Genomic DNA, 27,645 nt, shown 5'->3' on the forward strand with positions numbered 1-27,645 from the left:
TTTCTCGAAGAAAACGAAGGCTATTGTTTATGTGCGATCGCGAGAGTAAAAAAGCGTAAATTTTTTATAATTTAATTTTTATTTACATTTGCATTTCACCTGACAAATTCTTGGTCAACGTGTGGATACATTTAAAATGTAAGGAAGCAATTAATTTTGGTGAAGTGCAGAAACGACATTTAGCAGCAACGATTTGGAAGAGATTTGTCGCCATTTTGGTGTGTATGTGTGTGTAAACTAATATGTGTATCAAGGTAGGCAACGACAAAGTGGAAATCGAGCCTCAAAAGAAAAACCAATTTACACAGAATTGGGCGCTTTCTGTGGGTGTTAAATATAAATAATTTTAAATCGTGAAATTTATCTAGTGTCAAGTGAACTGATGAAACTATTTTGAGTAGCTAAATATTAATTGAATACAGATTTGTGTATGCAAGCGAGGATGTATAGCAGAACCGAAAGTGGGGACAAGTTGGCTCAGCAACAGTCGCAGCTGAAACAACAACAACATCAATTAGCTTTCAGCAGTAATGCAATTGCAAATATAAATATAAGTGGATTCAGTTCTTTCGACAGTGATTCTTTAGCCGACTGCTCAGAATTTGATACAGAATCGGTTACTATGGATTACTTTAAAGAAAGGTATTTTCAAAATCAAAGAAATTTTCGAATAAATCGCAATTTTCCATACCACAACACTTTTGGCTACTTGATATTACTGTGAACAACTAACTATTAATATGTATACATAAATGCCTAAAATTAAAAGGCAATATATGTATATGTGCTGAGTATATATTTTCGTTATTTATATACATTATGTTGCTCTCATCGGAATCTGCATTACCTTTTTCATTGTTTTGCTCTTATTTGCGAGAAGTTTGCATTTTTAATTTGTCCCACTTTCGTTACAAAAAATTTGTATTGCTACTTTTTCTTAAGTTTTCCTTGTTATTATTGCCAAAAACAAGCATGCATTGGCTGTCTTCTTGTTTAATTTCGTTAAGTTATTTCGTAAAAATCATTCTATATAAAAAAAAAAAATTTGTTGTGCACAAAAGCCAATTAATTAATTTTTAAAGTAACTGTAGTTATCCAGCGAAAAAATTTAACCGTAATTGTTAACATATGCTTATAAATTAATAGGTGTAGTATATTTTTTAAAATGTCGTTTAGATAAGTAGGTTAAAGCGTGTTGATTTATAGGGAGGTAAAAAAAAAGGAAAAATAGCGTATCCGTACCATAATGTACATACCTATAATTGGGAGGGTTTTAAAAATTATTGGTTTATTGCATAAGTTTCTTCTAAACTATAAAATTTTATTTGTGTATGCTGAGACTATATTTATAGCATGACATGTCATATATGTATGTATGTCCATATGTGTCGTCAAATTTAAATTTTATTTCCAATTTCCATCCTTACCTATACTAATAGAATGTATATGTTTTTAAATTTTCTCTTCCAATATAATTAATAGATTTTATGCAGCTTAAAAGCAATTTATATGCATTTAAAACAAATATAAACATAAATCACAATACATTCTGATCAAAACCATTCGAGTGTACGAGCCGTTTATAAAAATAAGGTGCAGTAACTTGCATCATCATCAGATAAACTAATACAAGTGTTATTTCCCAGAAGTGGTTAAGCCAAAGTATCTCATGCGAACTTCCGTTGTATTATTGCGCTTGTGTTGTTATTATTGTTAGAAGAGCGCACTAATTCCCTGCTACTAACAAATACAAAAATATTTATATTTAAAGGTACGTATTAATTTTTCATATACCCAGTGTTAGACATCTTGAATATTTTCTTCCAAAAATACCGTTACTTTTATTAAATATAAACATATATTATATTTTAAAAAAGATTTCGATTAACATTTTTGTACGTCCAGTTCACAACGCCCTTCACCAACAAAAATGGCACCAACAACAACTATAGAAACCATCACAATCACAAGACCTCTTAAGGTTCGTATTAAATTATTACATTTTTCTAAAGAGTAACAATTTTCCTTTTCAATGTTAGGTCATTGCATTTATATGCGGTGTTATTGTTGTCATACTCATGATTATGGCATTGGCTTCCACGGATTGGTTAATGGCTGCGGGTTGGCGACAGGGTCTCTTCGTGCATTGTATTGAGGAAGACGTTGAATCACCGCTGCCATTTAATTTACATGATCCGCCTGGCTGTTATGCTAGTCGAGACGTCGGTAAGTTGCTTCTTTGTTAATTGTATTTGTAATTACATGATTTTAAATTATTATCTTTATTTGATTTTTAGCATACATTAAGGCCACAGCTGCTCTTTGCATAATAACAGTGATCACTGATGTAATTGCCACCATACTTACTGGACTGGGTTTGAGAACGCAAAATCATAATGTAAAATACAAATTTTACAGAATTGCTGTGCTGGTGATGCTTTTATCATGTAAGTTTTCAATCCATAACAAAAACCTGAAAGAAATTGAAATCGTTAATTTTGCAAATAGTGATTGTTCGAAACAATCAAAGATAAAATCAAATCAAAAATCCCTAAGTATGGTGTATTTTTACACATTTAGAATATTAAATTAACAAGACATGTTAACGTTGTTGTTCTTGTAGCGGCAGAATTCTGCCGAGTTGACAGTCCTTGACCGCGTAAAAAATTTTAGTCCGTTCTCTTTACGTAGACTGTTGTGAGAACGGTAAACGTTTTTTCCGTTCGGTTGCACCAAAGGTCTAATATCCTTCTTTCTTGTTGATTTTAATTGTATGGCAACTATAGGGTGCCTACGAACAATTTTTTCGCAGATTAAACCATTGCCTCTAACAATAATCCATGCCGTGAAAATATATTGCCAAATAAAAGAGTTTTCAATACATGTACTTGATTTTGATCGTTCAGTTTATATGGCTGCGATATGCTATAGTGGTGCGATGTCGACAATTCCTACAAAGCAGAGCAGGTTCTTGATAAGAAAAGGATGTGTGCAAAACTTCAGATCGATATCTCTAAAACTAATTGACTGGAGAATTTATATACAGATTTTATAGGGTCTTCGGCGTTTTCAGCAGGCTTTTACTAAACTAAAATATAGCAAATGTAATTGTTATAATATTTAAAATAATTTTATCTTTTCAGTACTGGCTGTCTTATCTGCACTTATAATATATCCAGTATGTTTTGCTGGAGAACTCAATCTGGGTAAATAATAATGTTTACTATTATATATTGTGCATATGCATATGATTTACCCATTTACTACTTTCTTTTACAGCGAATCGGCCAATTTGGGAATTTGGTTGGGCCTACGGAGTTGGATGGGGTGCAGCCATCTTTCTATTCGGTGCCGTTGTGCTACTGCTTTGCGATAAAGAATCGGAAGAGATCTATTATAAGGAGAGAAAAATTGTACATGATAACCAGATGCGCGCCTAGGCCAGGCCGCACGACCTGCCTGACGTCGTTCTTTAGATATTTAAGTAAATATGCGATTTCTACTGATATAATACTACTAACTACTACTATTACAAGAACAACAAAAGCTATTAAATCAACACATCATACAATAAGAGATGAACAAAAGCAAAAACGAGAGCCAAACAATTATATAACACACAAAGAAATGAAAGAACTTAAAAAAGAAATGTGTAAAACTGTCTGTCATCATTGCCGATAACCAAAATACTATATTTATAATGTAAACAAACTGAAAAGTAGAAAAACAACTTGAAATGAAGTCAACACCAAAAATTCAAATTAATTACCAACACACAACATACAAACAAAAACCACAACACTTCATACATCCATAAACGGAAATTATGGGAACCTTTTGAGCTAAAACATGCAGATTTTTCAAATTTCAAACTCAACCCGAAGCATTGAGCAGAATAAAACCACTGTAAGCCAGTCAGAGTTGCATCATATATAAATATGTTGCTTATTTTTCCGCGTAATCTGAAAAATACATGTGTTCTAAATGAAATATCTATACACTACTTCTCCAGCATATTAACAGAAAAGGTGAAAGCCCATAATCCAAAATACATAAACATACTCAAATACACACTTATACACTTACACATTCATACAATTGTCATGTATTTGGGTGAAAGCATTTTAGAAAACAATTTTAACATACCTATCACAAAAAGCAAATATTCATGTATTCATGGTGATCGTATTTAACCATTTAGTATTGTATGCGTATATACCTACAAACATATATCTACATATATATTCGACGTGCATAATCATTATACAAATACACATATACATATATCTACACAATTTTAATTATTTTCATGTACATAAGCACATACACATATATCTATATATACTATATATGTAGATATCCTTCCCTATGTAACTTTGCTGACAAAATCACTTAACCTAAAAGCCTAGACATTTCCTCAACAATTATTTTTTTATTTATTGTTTCAACAACAACATCGATGTGAACTCCGTAAAAATAAAAAATAATTATGTAAATTAATATGAATCGTACGATGTATGTAAGAAATTCAAACTAAATATAAGCGTAATAAATTTGTAGAAAACAAGCTAACCACTTTAAAAAGACGAACTAAAACGCATTAATAAAAAGAAAATCAAACATTTAAAATGCATATAAGCATAATGATCTTGAAAATATATATAAAATCACGCTCATGAACCTACCAATTTAAAATCAACTCCACAGATAAATACGTGAACCGAACCATAAAGTAAAAAGCAATGCGAATACATGCATACATACATACACTTTAACACAAAAACACCAACACTCATATTAACATACCTGTCATCATACATAAATGCATCCCGAAGTATTATCAGGCAGCTATAGAAATTATGACAAACAAGGAAACTTGTTGTTTTTGGTTTTACAAACATATATAAAAGAAAAAACACGCACGACAAGACTTTGCCGTAAAATAAAAGCAATATCATGCAGCTTCGTTTATTCATAAATATAATAGAGCAAAGTGTGTGCATACATGCGCCTTCCAACTAAAACTAGATATACATACATACATCAATTGATTTCATGTACACATAAATTAACACTTAGTATATGCCAAGAGGACTCGTTACTAGCTTATATAGTTATGGATTTAATTTTTAAAGTATTTCTTATTAGAAAAAAGCAAAATGTTTTTTCTGTACTACAATCCCTTGGCGACTGCTTAAGTGTTAGTCTGCCAATCAATCCGTGTTCAAAATGTACCTTAACGTTTCGTCATACACACATTTACATACTGATATATTTTATTGTCGCTTTATTAAAACCGTCAACTTGTAGGTAGTTGCGTATATTTCGCCACATTTTTACAAAAACTCGAAATGTCTATTTTTTCTCAAAGTCTTCAAACAAGTCTCGAATTGATACTCGTATTTAATAATTGTGTTATTTGTTGCACAATATTTGGTCAAAAGTGTTGACATATCTGTGGAAATTATTTCGAACCAGATAACCTTAGTTAGCATATTTATGCTCTCAAGCTGTAAATGGAAAAGCTCTGAAGCAATACCCATGAAAACGATTAAAAATATTAAACTTGCCTATGTATTCATGGGCAAAACATATAGCTTTGCCAAAAATCCGCAGATATGCGCATGTATACGTTTATTAATTAATAATTTAAGCAGAAATTTAATTGAATTGAAATGCAAAAGAGAAGCAGCGTATGTAAAATTATATTGGCAATATAAAATAGCGTTGAAAATTAAAATTCACACACACCAATTGTATTACACGAAACACATATACTCAAGTACATAAATATATATTTAATTAATATTGTTTGTTATGCTGTTCAAATTATTTTGTTTCATAATTCGGATTTGTACAGTTTTTTCTGTAATTATTAAGCAAATAATTATATAATTATACTAATTATGTCTGATTTAATTAAACCTGTTGAATTGTTTTTGCCTACACATGGCCGCTACTATTGATACATATACATATGTATATTATCTAAGAATTCGTCTGTTTACTCAAATTTATGTTAAAAATAAACTTTTATGAAGCGATAAAATATTTGAAGCAATGAACATTTTAATAACCGGAAATTTGAAGAATAAAACCGCTTTACCCTTTTCCGTATATTTGGCATTGCTTCAGAAATACTTTTATATGAACGACAGACAATTTACAAATATTTATTACTGTTGTAACGTTCAATGCAAAGAAAACATATCAAAAAAAAAAACAAGAAACACAAAATATTGAAACTACACTTACTGCTAATTTATTTGTATAATTTGTACAATTTACCTGATTAATTATTCTATATTTATTTTTTAAGTATCTTCATATTTACAAATGAAATATCCTAACGCACTGACTAAAGACTTGTTACGAAAGTCTATTTTTTTTTATAATATTTAAGTTAGATTTGCAGTGTTAATATTCATTAATACAATTTCGAGGAGAAATTAGGTCCAAAAGATGTAGTTCACTGAAGATTTGCGCAATCGGCACCAAACATTTTGTACTGTTAAGTAAACAGTATTTTCACTAAAATCAGATAAAATTTTTTATGTTTCTAATCATGGTCCAATGATAAAAATTGTCCACAAATTGACGTTAGTATATTAAATATTGCAATTTTCGGGAATAAGAACCGTTAATACTAAATAAACATAATAACATCTTCAACAGACACTGGGCCATGTTATAAAATGTGTCTTGTTTTAATAATTTAATTTGTACCACAGCAACAACGGATATTAACGTTGCAAATTTGAAATATATAACCGTTATATTCCTATTCAATGGCCTATGACCCTAATTACTTTAGTATTAAAATATATTGTTTTTTTTTTTTAATATTTTGTTTGCCTGTAATATAAAGAAAGTTGAATAAAAAATAAAAAACTGTGGGATTTTTATTTCAAATATATTTTTAGTTTTATTTAAAAGTTAAAGAAATTATTAGCAATATTTTATGGATTTATAAAAATGCATGCTCGGACTTGAAAAAAGCACATTCATGATAATATGGTTTACCATTTTTTAACATACATATATGATATTTTTATTATATATTTTACACATACATATGTATGTATATAGGCATCACTTATATACATATATGTACATACATACATATAGATTTGTATGCGCTTAAAATAATTCGTTTTAATTTAAAAATTTTTCGAAAGCATTAATTATATTTACTAAAGCAATAATGTACAATTAATACTTGCACACATATACATACATACTTACACACATACATATATACATATCTATGAAAATGTAAAATTGTTTGAAACCAACACTTTAAGTCTGCTAATAAAGTTTACTATTGTCTATTAACTTGTACGCCAGCAAGCTACTACTCCCACTTTAGAGTATGTTTTCCATATTAAAAAATATATACATATATTTAATAATTGATGGTTAATAAGATAAACATACATAATTATATTCCATTTGTTCGTTTAAAGATTTTCTTATAAAACTCTTTTGCGAAAATTCGTTATTCTCCATTCGAACTCAAACGCATAGCAAAACTCTAAATGAACATTTAGTGACAACATCGTCAACAAAAAACAAAAAAGACAACAAGAACAGCCACAACAACAGTGATCGAAAAGCAAACAAGTCAAAAAATTCATTAATTATGTAACTGAAATTAGCAAAAGGCAAAAGAAAATAACAACACAATGCGAACAGATAACCAAAAACAACAACAGCAAACTAAAAAAATAACAAAACCAAACAAAATTGAACAAATCGTAGGCAGGAACGTGCGGTGGTAACTTAATTATAACTATAATTATAATGAAAACTAGTATTATATAGGTATACAAAAACTTAAAAAAAAAACAAAAACAAAATCGAATTAAAACTCAAATAATTTCAAACTGACTTAAATAACAACACACTAATATAAAGAAAAAGAAAAAAACGAAAAGTAATTTTAAGTCCAAGTAATGTTTTAATTGCTAATATTAAAAATTTAACTGATTAAATTTAATAATTAAGCAGCAAAAATTAAAAATAATAATTTAAATACATTTACATAGTGGTAAAGAAAACAACAACGCTAAATTTTGAACAACCAACCACATACCAATTAGCTTGTGCGCCGAAAAGTGTGCTTTGGATAATTAAAATTTTCTACTTAAAGGTTTGTTATGGTGCAAATTTAGCGTTAGGGTGTGTCAGCCGGTACTTAAATATCAAAAATATTTACAATTATGTACTGTTTGCTAAAACACAGACAAAATAAATTAAATTGCTAAAGAGTACATATGTACATACAGTTGTGTGAAGAGTTGGTGCAATTTAAATTTTATACATATTTATATTTAATAATGTTAATTTTATTTCAATTTTATTTATTTATTTTGAGTATTCTTCACTATTTGTGGTTTCTAATTTTTTGTATAATTTTATATTTAAAAGCTTCTTATTACAATTTCTAGCAAATTTTTCGAAAATTAAATGACTAACTTGGTAAAAGTGTAAACGCCATATTTTTGGTATAAATTTTGACTAAGTTATTCAGTAGATTAGTGATTAGATAAAAGTGTATAAAAGCGATTTATAGACTTTTCATATCAAAAAGTGTTTGACCACTGTTGGGCCAATGTCTCTTTGTGAGCAAACTTGTTTGGTTTGTTCAAAGTGGTTTCAAAATCCGGAGAAAAAAATTCATACGCAAAATATGAAATTAAAATCAAACTGTATAGCGATATTTTTTCTTTAAAAAATTGTTTTCATAATTTATTTGAAATTTATATTTCGTGCAACGGTATAATATGATATTACAAAACTTGCTCTAATAAGTGTATACACTTACATATGTACATATATGATATCAGCAACAACAACAATTAACACTGCTAGTGATTTTTTAAACTAATAAATGGAAAATGTAAGAAAAAAGATGAGTAAGAAGTAAGATTTTAAAAAAGTTGTAACTAATAAGAAGCAACTGTTGAAATGAATAAAGAATGTAAAATCAACTTGAATTAATATGTACCCTTAAAATTTAATTTGTTTAATTCTACGTTATTATGTATTTCAATGATTATATTTAACTAAAGCAATTATGATTTGATACCTTTGATAGAATGTATATTAAAATATAATACTATTATTTTTATTTTAAAACTTGACGCAGTGATGAAGCGTTAGAATCGAATAAAGTATATAATATCAGTAAAAACACAACTCTAAAAATATAATACTTTGCTAATTTATCTAAATATTTTCCTATAAAAAAGATACAACTTTTCTGCGTTTAAAATTTAAGGATTTATTTTTAATAAAACATAATTTTTGCTAATTTATCTACATTTTTTCCAATAAAACAAGATACCATTTTTCTGCGTTTAAAATTTAATTTTTTATTTTCTAAACCCGCCGCGTTTAGAATTTATTCTATTAAATGTTTGTAAATAATTTTAATAATCATAAATGTATTGGAATATATACTTTATATGCATATGTATTCATAATCACGAATAACTACATAATTTGTATGTATAAGTTTTTTGTATTTTCTGTAAAAACTCCGCAAAAAGGCATAACATACATACAAACATTTATATTTGTATACAATCGTTACTAAATTATAACTGAAATAGAGTTTACAAATCCCTCCAATTTTGTTTAACAATCCACAAAGAAACTCAAATGAATATTAAAATTTGTAATATTGTTTAAAAACCAACCGAATGTGTTTTCCAAGCAAAAGCTACTTTAAAAAGCTAGTTTCAACGACCAACTCCACCCAGATCTCCACTTTTTCGAAGTAACAATAAATAAAATTGGGTAAATTTATAGCTAAATGCAAACATACGTACGTACACAAATATCTAGCCATAAATTCGTATACTTGCATACATAAGCTCATACAAATTCATGTTGTTATTTGTGTTTGTATGTGAATATATTTAGATAAACATTTTAGCAAAAACACAAAAAAAAAAAAAACATTTTAAATTGTTACATACTGTAAAGCTACTCATTTAAAGTCACGTACATACCATATAAGTATATATACATATATAAAAAATGTAAACATTTATACCACAGACTAACGCAAAAGAAGGGCGAAAAATGTTTGATTTACCCAATGAATTTTATCAAAAAAGCATTGTACGTCAATATCTAGCGAATACTTATACTCATGCACAGGTGTAAACTGTTCGGATATGTATTACATACCAAGCATACATACATATATACAGAAAATATTCTTTCATCCAATGCAGATCAAATGGAAACTACAAATATACATACATGCATACATATATGTATTAATATGTAATAATAAATACAAGTGAATAAAGTACAGCAATTATATACACATAGGCTATAACAAACGAGGAGCTGTTTCATTTGATAGCTATAATAAAATCAAAATATATAAAAGTCAAATTAAAATTCCATACGTTGTCTTAACCGGATACAGCAGCGAGATGTTAGGCCTCTGGAAAGAGAGAGGAAGAAAGAGGATGCTTTAAATTTGAATGTTAGCAGAAGCGCTGGTACGTATTATATTTCCTGGTTTGAACAAATCATTCTTCTGATAATTTTATTTCACGTGAGCTTTTACTATATTTGATTCCAAATAAGTGCGGTAAGTTCCATCTTAGACTATTGCCATTGGTGACAGCAAGCGAAGATCTAATCTTAAAATTAAATTAAAATAAAAAAATTATTATAAGTTGTGAAATGCTATTAGATGATCATAAAAACTTACCAGTCAATACATAAATATCTTTTCATATCCATATATGCTATATGCACCTGTGAAGTGTATTATAGCTTCAATGCGGCCTAAACCAAAGTTGTTTCTTGTTATACCATGAACAGAGTATATTATGTTTGTCGAGAAATTTGTAATACCCAAAAAGAAAAAGTCGAAGATCCTGTAATATATGTATTTATGTAAATGATCGACATGACGAACTGAGTCGATTTAGCCTATCCGTATATATGAGAACTAGCCCTTCAGTTTTTGAGATATCAAAATTGTGCATACGTCCTTTTCTCCTGCAGAAGCTGCTCGGAACCAATATCGAATTGTTGCGTATAGCTGCTGTACAAACTGAACGATCGCAATTTAATGCTTGTATGAAAAACTTTCTCATTTGCGAGATATCTTCATGAAATTTCGCATGTTTTTGTTTGCAACTGTGTACTCAAAAGCATACAGCTTGTATGTCAACGGACCGATCAAAATCAAGTTCTTGTAAGTAATATTTAGTATTCGTGAAGGGTATTATAATTTCGGTGCAGCTGAAATTGAAGTTTTTTCATTGTTTTATTTATTAAATGCTTACCCATAAATCGAACTGAAGTAAAGAAAATATTTTTTTTTTATTTTAATATTTAAAAAGCATTTATTGAATGCTTGTATAATGGATATTTTATTTACAATTGTAACGATTTGTGTATGCGTATGTATGTGTGTGCATATACATACTATATATGCGTGCTGATCTTATGAATTTCAAGTATTAAAGACGTAAGTTTTAATTTCTATAATTGCACGAATAGTAGAAATGATTTCGAGAGTTCTCGGGTTCTCCTTTCTTATGTATTAAGACGTAATTTCAGAAACTTTTAATTATACAACTTTTAAATAATTTAATACTATCGTTTTGCTTATATTCAACAATTCGTATTTATATATATATATTATTATGCAGACATGTTAAAGTAGCTTAATTCGACTTAAACTAAATAGTTACTCGTTTTCTAGTGGGAATCTGGAAACATGTTTTATCTATGTTTTAACGCAATATAAAGCTTCCGCTGTTAAGTCATAGTTTAGGTTAAAATACCATGCGCGCATTAAGTCGACTCAAACTATTTTAACATATTGCAATGGATATATGTATAATATGCCTTTTCCTCATACATAACATGAAATCATAATCGTTTGTTGTAGCAAAAAAGTGGATAGCCCAAAGTTGCAAAAATATTTAGAATTTTTGAAATTTTTTCTATAGTTAATAGTTGTGTTTCAGTATACAATGTAAATTTGTATTATTTCGTGATGTATTTGTGTATCGAGCACTGCATAAAATATTTTATAAAGTATATTTCAATAAATTTTTTTTTCATCAATTATCACAATCAAATATACCACAATAGCGAATGTGTTTAATAAATTCAGTAAAAATAAGCGAAGTAGAAATATTGTAAAGTATACTGACATATTTTCAGCGAGTAACCTTTTCCTTAAGCCATCATTGCACAGCATTTAAAGAACAAAGGTTGTAAGCTTCATATACATATGTATTTGTATGCTTTCAACGAGTTGCAGCTTTAGTTGTAGACATCGTCATATTTCATTTCTGCATATGCTTCTAATTACCTATTTATAACACCTATATCGCTTGCCTGCTAAGAATGTTACAGTCTTACACCAAGAGGAATCTCCATAAAAAAGTAATAATTGCCAAATTTTTTGTACGAACATTTTGGTATTAAATTTTCTCATTACAAATTTTACATTTATTGGACTTTATACGGTTTGGCAAATATGGGAATTGAAATTTTTTTCCTTTCTAATTTTCTTAACAATTTTTAATATGTATACTTTTTGATGAGTGTGTAGCGTTATATGCTTAGTGCTTGTAGTTTCGTAATATAATAACAAAATGCATGCACAATTTTCATATAGTTAGTTGCATGCGTTCAATAAACAGTACGTGAATTCATATATACAAAATTAAATATACGGGTGAATACAAAAAATATACCCTAAGCACAAAACAAAAAAAAAACATAAATAAAAAGCAATACATGTTGTAACTAATCCAATTCAAAAACAAAAAAAAATACTTTGAAATACACAAATACCATTGTGTATTTACAGCTCGTTATAAATACGTAATCACAAATTAGAAATGAAGATTCAAACGACTTTGAACTGACTTTCGGTGCATATTCAAAACGTAAAAATAAGAAACAAAAATGCTTTTCAAAATTTGTATAAATTCTAAAACCTAATTTCTACGATCTTCAAAACTTAAGTCAATGCATTATATCTGAGATTGCTATCTATAGTAGTATTGCCACTTCCAGCGCTAGTTGTTGCATTATTTTCATTTTCCTCGTCAGCAACGTTGGGCCTCTGCTCACTGTTATCAAAGGCGCCACCAATGCGACCACTGTGATCAAATTCCGGCTCCATGTCCGAATTGAATTCGGAGTAGCGCCGTTGCCTAGGCCACACTTCACGTATGCTGTCGATAAGACGCTGCTGAAATGTTTTATACTCCATATCAACAGATTGTGTCTCGCCAAAATTGAAATCGGCCACTTCCACTGTGAAACTGTGGGTAAAAATGTATACAAATTAATAATGATTAAATGGATAAATATTGCAGTTGACTAACAAATGTGTTGAATTATAGGGAATGTGCCTGTATTTGATTAAATAATTAATTTATACACTAGTGCGAAATTGAACCTTAACCTTAATCGTCCTTTGCTTTAATTTCGCAATAAAAACAAACTGAATGTGTACTCACCGATTTCGCGATTGCAAATAATATGAGACACCGAAAACGATTAGAATTACAGCGATTAAAGTGAATGACACCGGCACCACCACAACAGACAATTGCGATTGCACTTTTGCTAAAAAAAAATATAAAGAAAGATTTCATATTTAAATAAACATTTATATATTTTTATACTAATATTATCAGCTTAGATTATAAGCGAGCGGTTATCATGTACCTTCGTATATATTAATTGTGACCTGATTCAGCTTCTCAGACACTTCATTGCGTATGAAAAATAAAACTGTTTTGCTCTCGTAGAAAAAGCGCGTGTAATTGTATTCGCATTTCTCGAGTGGGAAATAGTAACGGCAAGTCTCGTTGCCGGTGGCATTATATGGAGCTATAGCATATAAAAAAGGAAATATCAGTTTTATTACAATGCTAAAACCCAATTCCATGGCACTTTTACGAACCGTTGAAGACCTGAATACACATCTCAAGTGAAGGTGAGCCTTTGCAATTCACTTGTAGGCGCATCATATCACCGCGTTGTAACCAATTTTGACCGTTAGCCTTGAAGTCCGAAACGGGAGCTATGGAATTAAAATAAAAATATTTATTAGGTTGTTTAAAAAAATAAGATAATAATATAGTAAAAGCGCACCTTTTGATTCCACGTAATGTTTAAATAGGCCGGTTAGATTTTTGGGACCATGTCCAATTAATTGCCCAGTGACACAATTGTAGGGTGGTTCGCCATCCATCACCAATGGTGACATAAGTATGGGTAAATCGACTTTTTTGGATGCTGCTTTTGTTGTAGTATTTAAAGCAACGGCATCGTGCATCTGATCAGTTACGGTTGTGTTCACAGTCAATGCTTGCTGCGCAGGTAGTGACGTTAATGGTATCGGTGCAGCTGCACCGCGACGTCGCCTTTGTCTTGGCGTCAGAGTAGTAGGATTTACTGTTGGAGTTTTTGTTGTTGTATCATTGTTCGGTTTATGGGTGGTGGTGGTTGTTGCCGGTGTGGTTGTAGGTATTGGTGTTGTTGTTGTTGTTGTCGTCGTTGTTGTAGTTATAGGTTCAGGTGGTTTCTCGAAACTCGCCACGACCTATTAAAATAAAAGTGGGACAAACAAAAACAATCTTAAATACAATTCAAAGCCGTATCTACAAGAATGCACTTACCAAAGCTTCAATTTTATAATATTGATCAGGTTCAGTATATTGCGCTACGTAACTAAGTCCATTGATAACACCAATGTAAGTACAATTTCTGAACCAATAAGTGTGTACTTCGTAGGCTTTGTCCGCGATTAACTTGGCATCGTTTGGCCGCAACTGTATTGTGTGATTGACCGGCTTTGCGGTAGAAATAAAATTTTTTCTTGGTTTGGTATCGTTTTGCAGCAGCAGCATATCACCGCCGAGGGAGTCATCCAATTTGAAATCAATGTGATTCGTTGCTATATTTATCCATAATATATAATTTTTATCGACTTTTAATGTGACCCGATAATCACCAGGCTTGCTTGTATTCATCGGATATGTTACGGACCAATTGCTGTAGGGATATTTTGTATTGATTTTCTATAAATTTGAAGAAGAAAAAACATAATACGAGAAATTTAAAAATAAAATTATATTGTTTTTAAAGGAAAAATATGAAAATATCCCTTTTTAGAGATTAAAAAAAACTTATATACTTATAACTCAATATTATGTTCTCAAAAAAAAATATCTATATGTTACATACATATTTGGTAAATATATATTTATGTACATGTACATATATATAATACATTAATATGTCCATATGTATGCATGTTTTTAAATATTTATAATGTTTTATTTTTGCTTGCAAAAAAGTGAAATTGATTATAATGTCCACAATTCAAAAATTTCTGTAAACCGTAGGTCTACAAAGGTCATTCAAGCTACTTAAAATGAATAACTCTACATATTTAAATAATGAATTAAAAAATGTTTCACTGTATGAATGAATGAGTAGTGTGCATGCACACATGTGATGCTTATAAAAGGTTTTATAAATTAACCGACACGGAATTCATGATAAAGAATATTACATATGTATGTACATACTTTATAAATATATACAATGCATTTTTATTGAATTAATAGTCATTTAATTTGCATAAAAATAGGAAAAATGGCATTGTGGTTGAGAAGCAAATAAATTAAATTAATAAAAAACCATAAATAAGTCAGTTAGAATGTCAATTGAATTGCAAAATTCATTACAAAAGTATATTTGTATGAAAACCCCATTTTTTGCCGTTATTTCTTTTAAAAACAAGTGTGCAAATAGTATTTTTATTTTTTATTTCGAAATTATTTGCATGCATACATTTTCACATATATTCCATATAATCTTACTGCGTTATCGAATTTCGAAATGTTATTACAGAAGTACCAACAATTATTCATTTAAGACAGCTGAATAAACTGAAGTTTGCTTAAATACGTCATTCCATATTAAAATGCATTTAATTTTTTTTATAGCAAATATCGGCTTATAAAATGTTCGTCAGAAGAGTGGAATCTTAAAGATGGTATGAATATTTCAAGTGGCATAAATACATAGGTATACATACAAAAGTAATGAACCAAATTTATAAATTAGTGAAGAAAATTTTTTTAATACCTACATATGTACATATACTATGTATACGTAATTCATCTTATTTAACTAATTGTATTAAATGGAAGTCATTATTTCTACGTATTATAAAAATAGCAAATATATAAGTACTAAAACCGCAAAGTTCGAATTAAAAATGCTCCTTCCAAAAGAAGATAAGAACCCTATACTTTTCTCAGTATTATTAACAAATACACATATAGAAGTATATACCTGCTGTAGTACGTAAAGATATAATAAATGGAGAAAAAACCAAAACAATGCAATACTTTGCAGCATTAGTCATACCAAAACAGTTGAGAGACGACATTTTTTTTTCTCTAGATAGTTAGTATTCAATAAAAATAACTTTTTGCTTGTTCTCGTCATCTACAAAGTTGGTAAAGTTTGTTTGCATATGTTGAGTCTATGCTTACCACATTATTAGCAGCTGGTGTATTATCCTCCCAGTTGAACATGTAATCTCCTGTACTCGCGACTTGACCATCATCGTAAAGCACAGCACTGAAATTTACAGTGCCACCAATTACTGACGATCCTGTGCTTTTTATTTCAACATAATCAGCTTTTTAGAGAAGAAAAAAGTAATTATAACACTTTTTTTATATGTAATATTGCAATGTAATATTTAGTGGGCGGAAATCGATTCATATGCAATAATTGTTGTTGTGTTAAACAAATCCCTAGTGCATTTAATGGTAGATCATATTGTAATGTAATGTTGCCTCTAATGACAAAAAGAAATGTGGCCCTTAGGATACTGGGAAACTCCAAGTTTATTACCTGTCACCAATGTGCTTAATACGAATGCCATTAGCAGTACAAGGTGAATGCACTGTTTCTGGCTCGGCATTTCCGTTCTCATTTTGAAACTTTCTTTATTATTGAATAAAAATATACTATATAACTTTGCTATGTGTATAGGATATTATTATTATTTATTTTCACATTTATTACGTATATTCCACTGTCTCTAACGCCAGCGCTAGTGACAATCACTTTTTTGTTAATCACACAAGATTTCCTTATTTCACTTGTCACTCTCCTTTTAGAGCAGTTCAAATATGGTTTTGCTGATAAGACAGCCACTCCACTGAAGTTTAAAGCAGCTTTTCACTTAATCAATTTAAAGAAGTCGTTAATATGCATTTAATAAAGGTAATTTTTCCAAAAACGATTTTCACTCCAACTGCGTATCAATTGTACATTTTTGATCATTGAAAGAAAACAGAATGTAAAATATGCGTCAATGATACCAGACCAAAGAGAAATTTAGAGTTACCACAAAAAAATGTAGAAATAGATAAAAGTTCAATTTCATAAAATTTTTATAACAATTTAATTGATTTCACTTTGCTGTAACGTTTTTAGTTAAATCACATCTTTGATTGCAATATTTTTGAATTAAACATCTGTAATTTAATTAGTCAAATTTTGAAAGTTTTACTTTCATTATTAATGTGTCATGCTGTATTTGGCTTGTGACATATTCCAATTGGATTTGCTGAGGTGTCAAAGAACTAAAAAGTTGAAAAGTACCTTCGTGTGTTTTCATTTTGATGTTGTATCGAAAATAAGTTGAAAGTATATTAGAATTGTTAAAAAATGTCTAAAGATCCAAATCAAAAAGAAGCCATTATAAAAGCTGCATATGCGGATATAAATAAATTTGGGCAAAATGGCGAATACGATAAAGCAGTCAAGGCAGTAAATAGAAGTAAGAATTTGTTGTTGGTTTGTATTTAAAAGCACTACACACATTGCCTGAAACTAACCCAATATTTTGTGTTGTGTATTCATTAGTTTTGGGTGTTGCACCAGACGATCAAACAGCTTTGCATTGCAAGGTCGTTTGCCTCATTCAATTATCCAAATTCGAAGAGGCATATAAATTCATAGAAAAGAATAAATTGTCCTCCAGTTTAGTATTGGAAAAAGCTTACAGTGAATATCGATTGAACAAACCCGAGCAAGCCTTAAAAACAATCGACAATGCTGGTATTAATCCATTGCCTGATAGTCTAAAAGAGCTGCGCACACAAGTGCTTTATCGTCTGGAACGTTATGAGGAGTGCTTTGATGCATATAAGGAAATCATCAAGAACACTAATGATGAATACGAAAATGAACGTCGTACTAATCTAAGTGCTGTAGCTGCTAACTTGGCTATAGATAAGGTAAGATATAAACTATGTATTATTTCTTCTTCTATTTAACTTTAAAAATCTATATAAAATCTAGAACAAGGAAATACCAGAGCTACCCGAAGAGACATACGAGCAATACTACAATGCTGCTTGTATTGCTTCTAATCGGCAAAAATACGCTGAAGCTGAGAAAAAATTGCGAGCCAGTGAGAAGCTTTGTCGTGAAACTTTAGAGGAGGACGGTGTTACTGAAGAGGAGATGCGTGAAGAACTGGAACCAATACGTGTGCAATTAGGATACTGCCTTCAAATGCAAGGCAAGTTAAAAGAAGCGGCAATTATATACGCTGAATGTTTACGCAACAAACCGAAAGACCCCGTTTTGGTAGCTGTAGCCAGCAATAATTCGATAGTCATTAATAAAGATCAGAATGTATTTGATTCTAAAAAGAAAATTCGTTCGGCCATGTCTGACGCATGCGAATCGAAATTGACTAGCCGTCAAAAGAAAGCTATTGCCTTGAATAACTGTCTGCTTGCATTCCTTACTAACTCAAGTGATCAAGTGCAGCAGTTGTGTCAGAAGCTGGTGCAAAGCTATCCCGATTTAGAATTTCAAACGTTACTTATACAATGTTCTCAACTCACTAAGGATAAACGACAGAAGGAGGCCTTAGAGTTGCTTAATAAATATGCAAAAGTGCATAAAGAAAATGCTTTCGCGTCCAAATTCGCTGTGGTTCAGCTATTACTTTCACAAGGTAGTCGGAAGGAGGCAATTGATGTGTTGCTTTCTCTGGGCGAGCAAATGTACAAGCCAGGTATCATATCTGCACTGGTAACACTCTATTTGGGCACAGACAATAAACCCGCCGCATCTGAATTGCTTAAATCTGCTGTTGAGTGGTATAAAATGAACAATGTAAGTGTGTTTTAAACATAAAAATAATGTGTAAATATTTAATTACGTAATTAATGTTTATTTATTTACAGGTTAGTAGTGGAGATTTGAGTGATATGTGGCGACAAGCCGCAGAGTTTCATTTACGTGGGGGTGCTTCTGAGACTGCCGCCAGTTCACTCGAAGAATTACTCAAGCTTAATGCGAATGATATGAAAGTATTGGCGCAGCTTGTAATTGCATATGCACAATTTAATCCAAAACGTGCCTTAGAGTTGAGTAAACGCTTACCGAAGCTTGAAACCCTGACCACTGCCTCCGAAATCGATGCATTAGAGTCGGCTAATTGGGTTATGTCTACAAAAGCAGTTAAAAAATCCGCCAATGCCAAGATCGAACCATCACCAAGTACACCGGTTGTAGAGAAAAAGAAGAATCGTAATAGGAAACGTAAAGGAAAACTGCCTAAGAATTATAATGCAGAAGTAGCACCAGATCCAGAGCGCTGGTTGCCCAAGTACGAACGCACTGGATTTCGTAAGAAGCGCGACCGTCGTGCAAAGGACATTATTAAGGGTTCCCAGGGCATGGCAAGTGGTGCAGCTGAGCAATAGTAAGTAAAATGCTTTTTTTTACATTTTTTAGTTAATAAAATGAAATTATTTCAGTGATATGTCGAATCGTGCAAATCTGGGAAAAAATTCGCCAGCCACACCAGTTTACCAAGAACCAACACCAGGACCACGTCAACAACATCGCAAAGGTGGTCATAAAAAGAAGAAGGGCGGTCGCTTCTAAATGCATTTATGCATTTGCTAAGTTGGCAACAAACATGCTTTTAACAATTTTTTAATATGCACCTTATTGCATTATATATTGATGAATATGTACTAGCTCTAATAAAATAAAACGCATTTGGACTTAAAAAAGGTTGTTTAAAAATTTCTTCCAGTTTTATCTTTTCATTTATCAATCAAATCATGATTTGAATAAATTATTCATCATCATCATCATTTCGCTTATTTGCACTGCCTTCATTGTCTGGTGTTGTTTGCATATCATCACGTCGCGCATCATAAGAATGCAACGGTAGAGTCTCCAACCATTCTAACATGGAACGCTCTTTATGCTCTGTTTCGTAAATATTAGCGTAAATATAGCGTTCAATGAAATCTTTTATTTCATCCTCTTGTTTAGCCCACGTTAACGGTTCATGTATACCATCACTACCGTACCGTTCATTGTAGCGTTCATAGTGGACGGTATCTAACACTAAACCCAAGCCAGGCGCCATTGGCAAATCTAAACGCTCTTCGGCTAGTGCACGCTCCAGTGTAGCTACAGCAGTGTTACCACGTGCAATTGCTATCGCTAAACCGACCATTTTCCGAATTTGATGAAGCATAAAGCTTTGACCCTTAACTTTTAACGTGAGAAATTCTAAGCCTTGTGGTGTAATAAATGGATCAGAGCAAGTAAATGACATGATAAATCGCTTCGCTGAAGGATCCAAAAAGTTTCTAAATGAGAAACAAGTCTTTGTAAAAAAAAATATTAATAATAAACACAGTAAAAATACGCACTTTCTGCTCGTAAAATTGTGAAAGTTTTTTGTGCCTTCATATAACTGCAGTACGTCCCTTATCTTTTGCAAGTGTGCAGCGTCAGTGCGATAGCTCTCGAAATCATGTTTCTCTGTGCTATCTGCAAACGCAATGGATGGAAGTGTGTATGTGTACGTTCGAGCATTACACTGATCCTTAGCATTAAATCCTTTTGTAACACGTTCGACCCCAAAAACACGTATTTCTTCTGGCAAATCTTCGTTTATAGATTTGATATCGACTGAATCAGCTGCAGAAATGAAAAATATGCCATCACAAAATAATCTTAGCTATTTCAATAAATTATAGGTCATCACTTACGCAATTTTATCGAACATACTTGTCGTGCCGCAGACACACCTTTATCAGTGCGTGCAGCTCGTTGAAAGCAAGCTGCTTGTGCCGCCTCAAAACTTTCCTCTGTTATCCACTTGTGTTTTAGCATTGCTTTGAAGAGTTCCTCCTCAATCGTTTGCATACCGGGATTCCGTTGCATGCCAAAATATTTGGCACCACAGTAACTCAATAGTATTGCACATTTTTTTCGCTTAACACGATCGGCCGGATCGAAGGCTGGCCGCTTTGTGTCTCCGGCCAGTTCGTCCTGTGTCTTCCAGTCAACCCATTTCCTCCGTTTTAATTCACGTTTCTGACGTTTTGTATCCTTCAATTGTTCAGCCACGGCGGCACTTTCAACTTTATTTTGTGCCTGTTGCTGATCCAATTTGTCTAACGCTTCTGACATAGTCGCGGCAAATCCTTTCGTTTGTTGTTGTAATGAAGTTGTTAATGTACGGCACAGTGGGAGTGACAGCGTTATGTTAGTTGCAGCTATCAGCTATTTAGGGTAAACAAAATTATTAGGTTAGTATGTATGTATTATCATAAATTCACAGTCAATCCACCTGCCTTTGTGAAATTGACCGTCCGATGAACTATCAACATTACTTTTATATTAAGTTTCCAAATCACAGAAGGCGTTCTCGGCTCGGCACCCTTTAAACTACAGTGGTGGAACGTTAATGCATGTGTAGCATATGTAAACACATGCGGGATTGCGCTCTGTAGCTTAATTATTATATCGACTTGTATTATTCGATAGTTTGTTTTGCCTCTTAGTATTCAAACTCTTATCATCACTATGCGATGACGACCCTAATACTACACTGTACTAAGCATTCGCAATCTATGCCACAAATAGATGGCGCTGAATGCCGTCAGTGACAATGTTGGTGGGTGAAATTATAAATAATTCACGCATGCATTTTTAAGTGCATATGTGTGTAGGAATATGCAAAGGTGTGCGCACTAAAAAAATAATTTGAATTTATAACGCATTTCCGTTACACAAAATGTGCTATTAAGTATTTATTATTTTGAATATATTAAAAATATTATTAAACATTTGTTATAGGTTGTGCATCCATTCATATTTTTCTATGTATGCGTATATGCAAAGGTGTGCGCACTAAAAAAATAATTTGAATTTATAACGCATTTCCGTTACACAAAATGTGCTATCAAGTATTTATTATTTTGAATATATTAAAAATATTATTAAACATTTTTTATAGGTATGTATGTGCATCCATTCCTATTTCTCTATATATGCGTATACAGAGCGAAAATAGTGCAATATAAAAATTTACGGTAAATGCCACGTGTTTCTTTTTGTTTATTATACCTAGCAATGCATTCGTTAATTTTGTTTACGTTTATAAAGGTCCAAAGAGAACAAAAGAGGATTGAAAAATAATCAGTAAATAAAAATAAAATGGCATGCATAGAGAGCAACATGCGACCCTTTGTTGTTGTTTAGTTCCCGCTTTAGCGCCATCACAACTCAACTGTCAATTCGAAATGCAAGAATGCAAATCCAAAGCCGAAATGCACTCAAAGAAGCCATACAAAAATATTTATCACACCTGCCCATAAAATCACACGTTAAGTGCCAAATCAAACTATAATTTAGCTAGAAATAAATAATCCGCAAATATAAAAAAACACTTCCAAAGAGAAATATTACAATGCGAAATTTTTCGACTTCATGTATTGGATGCATTGAAGGAGGCGAATTGCAGCGTATGTAAAATTAAGCAGTGATGATGTGTCAGCAACGATTTTCAATAAAATTCCAAGTGCGTTCAATAATATCTACAATTTTAAAATACATGTCAAAAACAATCATATGGACAATATAGCATATAAATAAGTTTGGAATGCATAGCATTTGAACTATGTACATATGTACATTTAGGAAGTATAAATTATAAATAACATGATGTCGCCAAAAAGTGCTTAAGTCATAATATCGAATTTTTGTGTATAAATGCGTGTGTGTATATATGAAAGTGCATACCATAGCTTTAAATTGAGTACTAGAATATTATAACCTCTTAATTTAATATACAGAAATTACTTAACGGTAAATACAAAATGTATGCTGCATATTTCTATATATAAAAAAATAAAAACAAAAAACGAGTCATATAGCGCTGTAATATATGTATATGTTTATTATATTAATTAATGTGTCAAATTTGCTTAAATATCGTCAGACGTTCTACAAAATGCGTACTGTATTTAAACAGTTGAATCAACGAAGATTTCTAGTCATTTTCGCAATTCATTTGTGTTTGTTGGAAAAATCAATATTGCTGTGCAATTGTATTCATGGTTTAAGGTGAGTAATGAGTTTCAAAATATTAATTTTTCTATATTTTTATTATAAGCACCAAGTAGGGCTCAAACACGCGACGGCCTGTGACATCCATATACATAACTATAAATATATGTATGTATGTGCGATGAGTTTGAAAATTGTGTGTTATTACGTGGCTAACCACAAATATTGCAGAAAATTGTTATAACCGTAATTTATCATACATGTCGTCAGCGTTATATAAAAAAAATATATATATTTTAATAGCGCGCTTGATTGATAGAGTGAGAAAATTTATATGTTGATAATTTATAAACTTGTAAATTTAAGATGATTAACGCTATAGTTAAAGTCCTTTAAGGGCCCCTTACAGTAAACGTAAACAAAATATTTCCTTTCCTTTATCGTTCATGTCACCATAGAAGCTCTAAGCAATCTAAAAAAGTAACGAAACAAAACTATTATTATTTTACAAATGCAATTAATATCTATACCTTACAGAAATGTCACAGAGAGCGCCGAATTAGTCACCGGTATTGAGTCGAGTTTATCATTGCCCGATATATTGCCAATACCATCGAAAAATTATGATAAAAATCGTGCACCAAAACTACTGGGACAGCCGACCGTTGTTTACTTTCATGTGACAGTGTTATCACTGGATTCCATCAACGAGGAATCGATGGTAATATATAGACATTTATTTACGAAAAATGCAAAAAGTCTGTATAGCATTGTTCAACTTCTTATATGTAGACATATGTCACAGATGTATTCTTAGCACAAAGTTGGCGTGATCCTCGCCTGCGACTGCCAGAGAACATGAGCGAACAGTATCGTATATTGGATGTCGATTGGTTGCATAGCATTTGGCGGCCGGATTGCTTTTTTAAGAATGCCAAAAAAGTCACATTTCACGAAATGAGCATACCGAATCATTATTTGTGGTTATACCATGATAAAACCTTGCTCTACATGTCTAAGTGGGTATATACTGTATATCAAAGCTATAAGAAATATTAAAAATAATATATTAAAATTTTTAATAATTTATTATAATATTTTTAGGTTAACTTTAGTGTTGTCCTGTGCCATGAAATTCGAGTCTTATCCGCATGACACACAAATCTGTTCCATGATGATTGAAAGCTGTGAGTGGCGATGGCACATTTAATATTATAAAATATTAAATTATAAATACAATGTGCATATATTTACCTTCCATTGCAGTATCACATACGGTTGAGGACCTGGTGTTTATTTGGAATATGACCGATCCGCTTGTGGTTAACACCGAAATCGAGTTACCCCAATTGGATATATCGAACAATTATACAACCGATTGCACTATTGAGTATTCAACAGGTATGGATGTGTAATATGCGCATGCGAAAATAAGAGAAAACAAAAAAACAAAAAATATCCTAAAAATGAAAACGAAAAACTTAAGACACAAACTTGTTCTGGTTACACAACGTTACAGTTGCTTACTGCGTTAGGTTAAATGTAAAAAAGGTTGACTTTCAAATGCTGTCGGTCTGCTAAGCATAGTCTTAATAAGCAAACATTCTCCTACATTTTTTTGTCCTTCAAAATATCAAGTAACTCACTTATTCTCCCACATATTCGGTATAAAGTCAACCGAAAGTTCGAAAATCGAAATAATTGACCCGATTCAATACATTTTTGATTCACAGAGATACTATTATCAGGAAAAGATTCTCTCTGAATTTCAATTGTATATGCCATTTTCGGTCAAAAGTCAGCTATAGATACCGGTACCTACGGACTTGAACAGTTTTGGTTTTATTTGGAAAATTTTTGATCATAAGGTGAGATACTCTAAAGACTTTATTAGTATAAAGTTTTATCCCGTTATACATATTAATTGCTTCTTGATTTGTGTACTGAAAAGTGAAAAATCAAATCGAATTGAAAGTGGTGCTATTTGGGAAATATACGTGGTTTTAATCCGATTTCGTCCATTTTAGCACTGTGACATAGGAATACGAGAAGTATACCACTGATTGATTGAATGCAAATTTAGTCGAAATCGGTCGGGCCGGTCCCGAGATATGTATGTGATTTCACCAAAAAATGGGCCGTGCCACATCTTCGGACGGACAGACAGACAGATCTAAACTCGTCTCGTCATCATTTTATAACCCTATGTATATACATATATACCGATTTCTTTAGAATTCGAAGAAAATATTCAGGGGTGTTGTGGAATCTGATAGTTGTCGGAATCAGAATTGAAACCGATCAAAAAAAGCAGTAGGTGTCATGAATTCAGATATTATTGGTTTGATATTCGAAACAGAATTTGTATCGGTTTTGGGTGTCGCGGAAACCAATTTTATCGGTTTTGCTGTCAGAAACAAATCAAGAAGATAGTCGCACACAGATTTATTATATTATTATTATTATATTATTTGGAATTAATTTATCTTTACTTCTATAGGGGAAAACATAAGCATAAAACACAAAATGCCTCAATTATTGAATTTTTGAAAAAAAAATGCGGATATTTAAGCCTGCATTAGAGGCTTGAAATCGATTTTTTTGGGCATTTGTCGGACGACGGGCAGTATGCAGAACACAATTTCTATTGGAAAAAAACTTCAAAAAGATTACTTTTTGTTAATAACTTATGTTCTAGTTAAACTAATATAAGAAAATTTCCAAAAAAAAGTGTAAAATTCTAAAAAAAATTTAAAATTAAAAAAATAAATGGTTTTTGACCAAACAAATTTAACATTATGTTGTTTAAACATAGGTTCAAACTTAACTTTTCTTAGTTTTTTTTGGTTAAGATAATAAACTTTGCCCCAATTCCATACGACGTCTATCCTGCGCTCATATACTACATATCTGCTTCTAAAGCAGGCTTCCCCCTTAAAGAAGATTTACGAAAGGTAATTTAACACCCAAATGCGTTTTATTCATTTGATAAATGTTATCTCTTAAAATCTTTCTTTAATTCGGAACTCATTACAAACTTTAGTATGATTGCTTCCAAATGTATTCATTTGCTAGTTTCGTCACATTAGTAGACAGCTGATTCGAATATTGGTTTTGCATGTGTTCGAAAAGACAAAATCCAATCAGATTCTGTGACACCATTGAAAATCAGAATTGGTTTGCAATTCTGACAGCTAAGCAATTCTGTCTTGGATTCCACAACACCCCTGAATATTATAAATTTGTATTAATTAAAGTTCTAAAATTTCGCAGGCAACTTCACTTGCCTGGCCATTGTTTTCAATCTACGTCGACGCCTCGGCTATCATCTCTTTCATACGTGAGTTACGCCACGTTAAATGAGTTTTTATTTTCGCTTCTTTTACACGCTTCTTTCCCTCATGACAGCTATATTCCGTCGGCGCTGATCGTGGTCATGTCGTGGATTTCTTTCTGGATCAAACCTGAAGCGATACCGGCTCGTGTCACGCTCGGCGTCACATCGCTACTCACACTCGCCACACAAAATACTCAATCACAACAATCGCTGCCGCCGGTGTCGTATGTCAAGGCCATCGATGTGTGGATGTCATCGTGTTCGGTATTTGTATTCCTATCGTTGATGGAATTCGCTGTGGTGAATAACTATATGGGCCCGGTGGCGACGAAAGCCATGAAGGGCTATTCGGATGAGAATTTACACGATATCGGTGACATGAAGGTGAGAAAGGTGAAGTGCACTCATTTAAATGTGTTGGAATGTTTTTGATATTATTCACTTTCTGTTTCGTTTTCTTATTAGAATCATCATCGCGAGTCGATAATTGAACCACAGTACGACACATTCTGCCACGGACATGCCACAGCGATTTATATTGATAAATTTTCGCGTTTCTTTTTTCCATTTTCATTTTTTATACTGAACATTGTTTACTGGACAACCTTTCTCTAGTTGTTCATGTTTAAAATAAACGGAAAAAGTTGTTTTGTTTGTTGAAAATTTGTATGAGCAGTCCTCAGTGGTTATCGTGGGTTTTTTATTAAAGCTCAGTTCAAAAAAGTTATGTCAGGACATACATACATATACATATGCATGTACATACTTATATCGACTAACCGATATTATAGTTGGAAATAAAGAACTCGTAAGTAAGTAAATTATAGTCACCATATTTTTAAATCACCAATACAAATTGTCTTTTG

The 27,645-nt window shown here is 31.5% G+C and overlaps 5 protein-coding genes across 17 annotated transcripts; 3 read left to right on the forward strand and 2 right to left on the reverse strand.

The window, feature by feature from the left end:
- Positions 1 to 2: 2 nt before the first annotated feature.
- On the forward strand, positions 3 to 6,237 carry LOC105226030 (transmembrane protein 47). Of its 7 annotated transcripts, none has more exons than XM_011204769.4 (7): positions 3 to 138; positions 1,483 to 1,771; positions 1,906 to 1,981; positions 2,040 to 2,226; positions 2,298 to 2,447; positions 3,144 to 3,206; positions 3,280 to 6,237. In XM_011204769.4, exons 3-7 carry the CDS (start codon positions 1,931 to 1,933, stop codon positions 3,438 to 3,440), a joined length of 612 nt encoding a protein of 203 aa, XP_011203071.2. In that variant the 5' UTR covers positions 3 to 138; positions 1,483 to 1,771; positions 1,906 to 1,930; the 3' UTR covers positions 3,441 to 6,237. The 7 variants fall into 7 exon arrangements, with proteins under 7 accessions (XP_011203071.2, XP_011203069.2, XP_011203068.2 ...); XM_011204767.4 differs by lacking the exon at positions 1,483 to 1,771 and adding an exon at positions 369 to 642 and having other exon boundaries at positions 19 to 254; XM_029550083.2 differs by having other exon boundaries at positions 23 to 254; positions 1,878 to 1,981.
- A 5,113-nt stretch (positions 6,238 to 11,350) lies between these two features.
- Positions 11,351 to 17,397, reverse strand: LOC105226028 (uncharacterized). The gene is made up of 8 exons (XM_011204764.4): positions 16,948 to 17,397; positions 16,581 to 16,729; positions 14,691 to 15,092; positions 14,164 to 14,614; positions 13,973 to 14,092; positions 13,735 to 13,899; positions 13,524 to 13,632; positions 11,351 to 13,325 (listed from the first exon to the last, which is right to left on the reverse strand). Exons 1-8 carry the CDS (start codon positions 17,027 to 17,029, stop codon positions 13,019 to 13,021), a joined length of 1,785 nt encoding a protein of 594 aa, XP_011203066.1. The 5' UTR covers positions 17,030 to 17,397; the 3' UTR covers positions 11,351 to 13,018.
- A 261-nt stretch (positions 17,398 to 17,658) lies between these two features.
- On the forward strand, positions 17,659 to 20,154 carry LOC105226026 (signal recognition particle subunit SRP72). The gene is made up of 5 exons (XM_011204760.4): positions 17,659 to 17,881; positions 17,968 to 18,341; positions 18,406 to 19,233; positions 19,305 to 19,825; positions 19,881 to 20,154. The coding sequence occupies exons 1-5, from the start codon at positions 17,770 to 17,772 to the stop codon at positions 20,008 to 20,010; spliced, it is 1,965 nt and encodes a 654-aa protein (XP_011203062.2). The 5' UTR covers positions 17,659 to 17,769; the 3' UTR covers positions 20,011 to 20,154.
- LOC105226027 (pseudouridylate synthase 1 homolog) lies at positions 20,134 to 21,920 on the reverse strand. Of its 3 annotated transcripts, none has more exons than XM_011204763.4 (4): positions 21,765 to 21,920; positions 21,138 to 21,654; positions 20,796 to 21,066; positions 20,134 to 20,732 (listed from the first exon to the last, which is right to left on the reverse strand). In XM_011204763.4, the coding sequence occupies exons 2-4, from the start codon at positions 21,559 to 21,561 to the stop codon at positions 20,207 to 20,209; spliced, it is 1,221 nt and encodes a 406-aa protein (XP_011203065.2). In that variant the 5' UTR covers positions 21,562 to 21,654; positions 21,765 to 21,920; the 3' UTR covers positions 20,134 to 20,206. The 3 variants fall into 3 exon arrangements, with proteins under 3 accessions (XP_011203065.2, XP_011203064.2, XP_011203063.2); XM_011204762.4 differs by having other exon boundaries at positions 21,726 to 21,885; XM_011204761.4 differs by having other exon boundaries at positions 21,722 to 21,878.
- Positions 21,921 to 22,641: 721 nt separating this feature from the next.
- LOC105226025 (glycine receptor subunit alpha-4) lies at positions 22,642 to 27,450 on the forward strand. 5 transcript variants are annotated; one of them, XM_011204757.4, is made up of 9 exons: positions 22,642 to 22,954; positions 23,375 to 23,499; positions 23,980 to 24,163; positions 24,235 to 24,461; positions 24,547 to 24,629; positions 24,709 to 24,843; positions 26,716 to 26,782; positions 26,851 to 27,172; positions 27,245 to 27,444. In XM_011204757.4, the coding sequence occupies exons 1-9, from the start codon at positions 22,919 to 22,921 to the stop codon at positions 27,392 to 27,394; spliced, it is 1,329 nt and encodes a 442-aa protein (XP_011203059.1). In that variant the 5' UTR covers positions 22,642 to 22,918; the 3' UTR covers positions 27,395 to 27,444. The 5 variants fall into 5 exon arrangements, with proteins under 5 accessions (XP_011203059.1, XP_029405973.1, XP_019845759.1 ...); XM_029550113.2 differs by having other exon boundaries at positions 22,643 to 22,954; positions 26,851 to 27,163; positions 27,245 to 27,450; XM_019990200.3 differs by having other exon boundaries at positions 22,643 to 23,241.
- The last annotated feature ends 195 nt before the right edge of the window (positions 27,451 to 27,645 follow it).

The sequence above is a fragment of the Bactrocera dorsalis genome, chromosome 2, assembly GCF_023373825.1.
Source record: "Bactrocera dorsalis isolate Fly_Bdor chromosome 2, ASM2337382v1, whole genome shotgun sequence".
In the NCBI taxonomy this organism is placed as follows: domain Eukaryota; kingdom Metazoa; phylum Arthropoda; class Insecta; order Diptera; family Tephritidae; genus Bactrocera; species Bactrocera dorsalis.

What these genes read in the sequence shown, in the direction of transcription:
- LOC105226030 (XM_011204766.4), top strand. Translation starts at nt 431, where the DNA reads ATGCAAGCGAGGATGTATAGCAGAACCGAAAGTGGGGACAAGTTGGCT. An exon ending in TTATGCTAGTCGAGACGTCG is followed by an intron (nt 2,227 to 2,297) that starts GTAAGTTGCTTC and finishes TTTGATTTTTAG; the next exon opens with CATACATTAAGGCCACAGCT. An exon ending in GCTGGTGATGCTTTTATCAT is followed by an intron (nt 2,448 to 3,143) that starts GTAAGTTTTCAA and finishes TTATCTTTTCAG; the next exon opens with TACTGGCTGTCTTATCTGCA.
- LOC105226028 (XM_011204764.4), bottom strand. Translation starts at nt 17,029, where the DNA reads ATGAGAACGGAAATGCCGAGCCAGAAACAGTGCATTCACCTTGTACTG. An exon ending in ACATTACGTGGAATCAAAAG is followed by an intron (nt 14,093 to 14,163) that starts GTGCGCTTTTAC and finishes TTAATTCCATAG; the next exon opens with CTCCCGTTTCGGACTTCAAG. An exon ending in TATTTGCAATCGCGAAATCG is followed by an intron (nt 13,326 to 13,523) that starts GTGAGTACACAT and finishes TTTTACCCACAG; the next exon opens with TTTCACAGTGGAAGTGGCCG.
- LOC105226026 (XM_011204760.4), top strand. Translation starts at nt 17,770, where the DNA reads ATGTCTAAAGATCCAAATCAAAAAGAAGCCATTATAAAAGCTGCATAT. An exon ending in AGTCAAGGCAGTAAATAGAA is followed by an intron (nt 17,882 to 17,967) that starts GTAAGAATTTGT and finishes TGTATTCATTAG; the next exon opens with TTTTGGGTGTTGCACCAGAC. An exon ending in AGTGGTGCAGCTGAGCAATA is followed by an intron (nt 19,826 to 19,880) that starts GTAAGTAAAATG and finishes AAATTATTTCAG; the next exon opens with TGATATGTCGAATCGTGCAA.
- LOC105226027 (XM_011204762.4), bottom strand. Translation starts at nt 21,761, where the DNA reads ATGTTGATAGTTCATCGGACGGTCAATTTCACAAAG. An exon ending in GGACGGTCAATTTCACAAAG is followed by an intron (nt 21,655 to 21,725) that starts GCAGGTGGATTG and finishes TACCCTAAATAG; the next exon opens with CTGATAGCTGCAACTAACAT. An exon ending in AGTATGTTCGATAAAATTGC is followed by an intron (nt 21,067 to 21,137) that starts GTAAGTGATGAC and finishes TCATTTCTGCAG; the next exon opens with CTGATTCAGTCGATATCAAA.
- LOC105226025 (XM_011204755.4), top strand. Translation starts at nt 23,321, where the DNA reads ATGTATATGTTTATTATATTAATTAATGTGTCAAATTTGCTTAAATAT. An exon ending in ACCTTGCTCTACATGTCTAA is followed by an intron (nt 24,462 to 24,546) that starts GTGGGTATATAC and finishes TAATATTTTTAG; the next exon opens with GTTAACTTTAGTGTTGTCCT. An exon ending in CACTATTGAGTATTCAACAG is followed by an intron (nt 24,844 to 26,715) that starts GTATGGATGTGT and finishes AAAATTTCGCAG; the next exon opens with GCAACTTCACTTGCCTGGCC.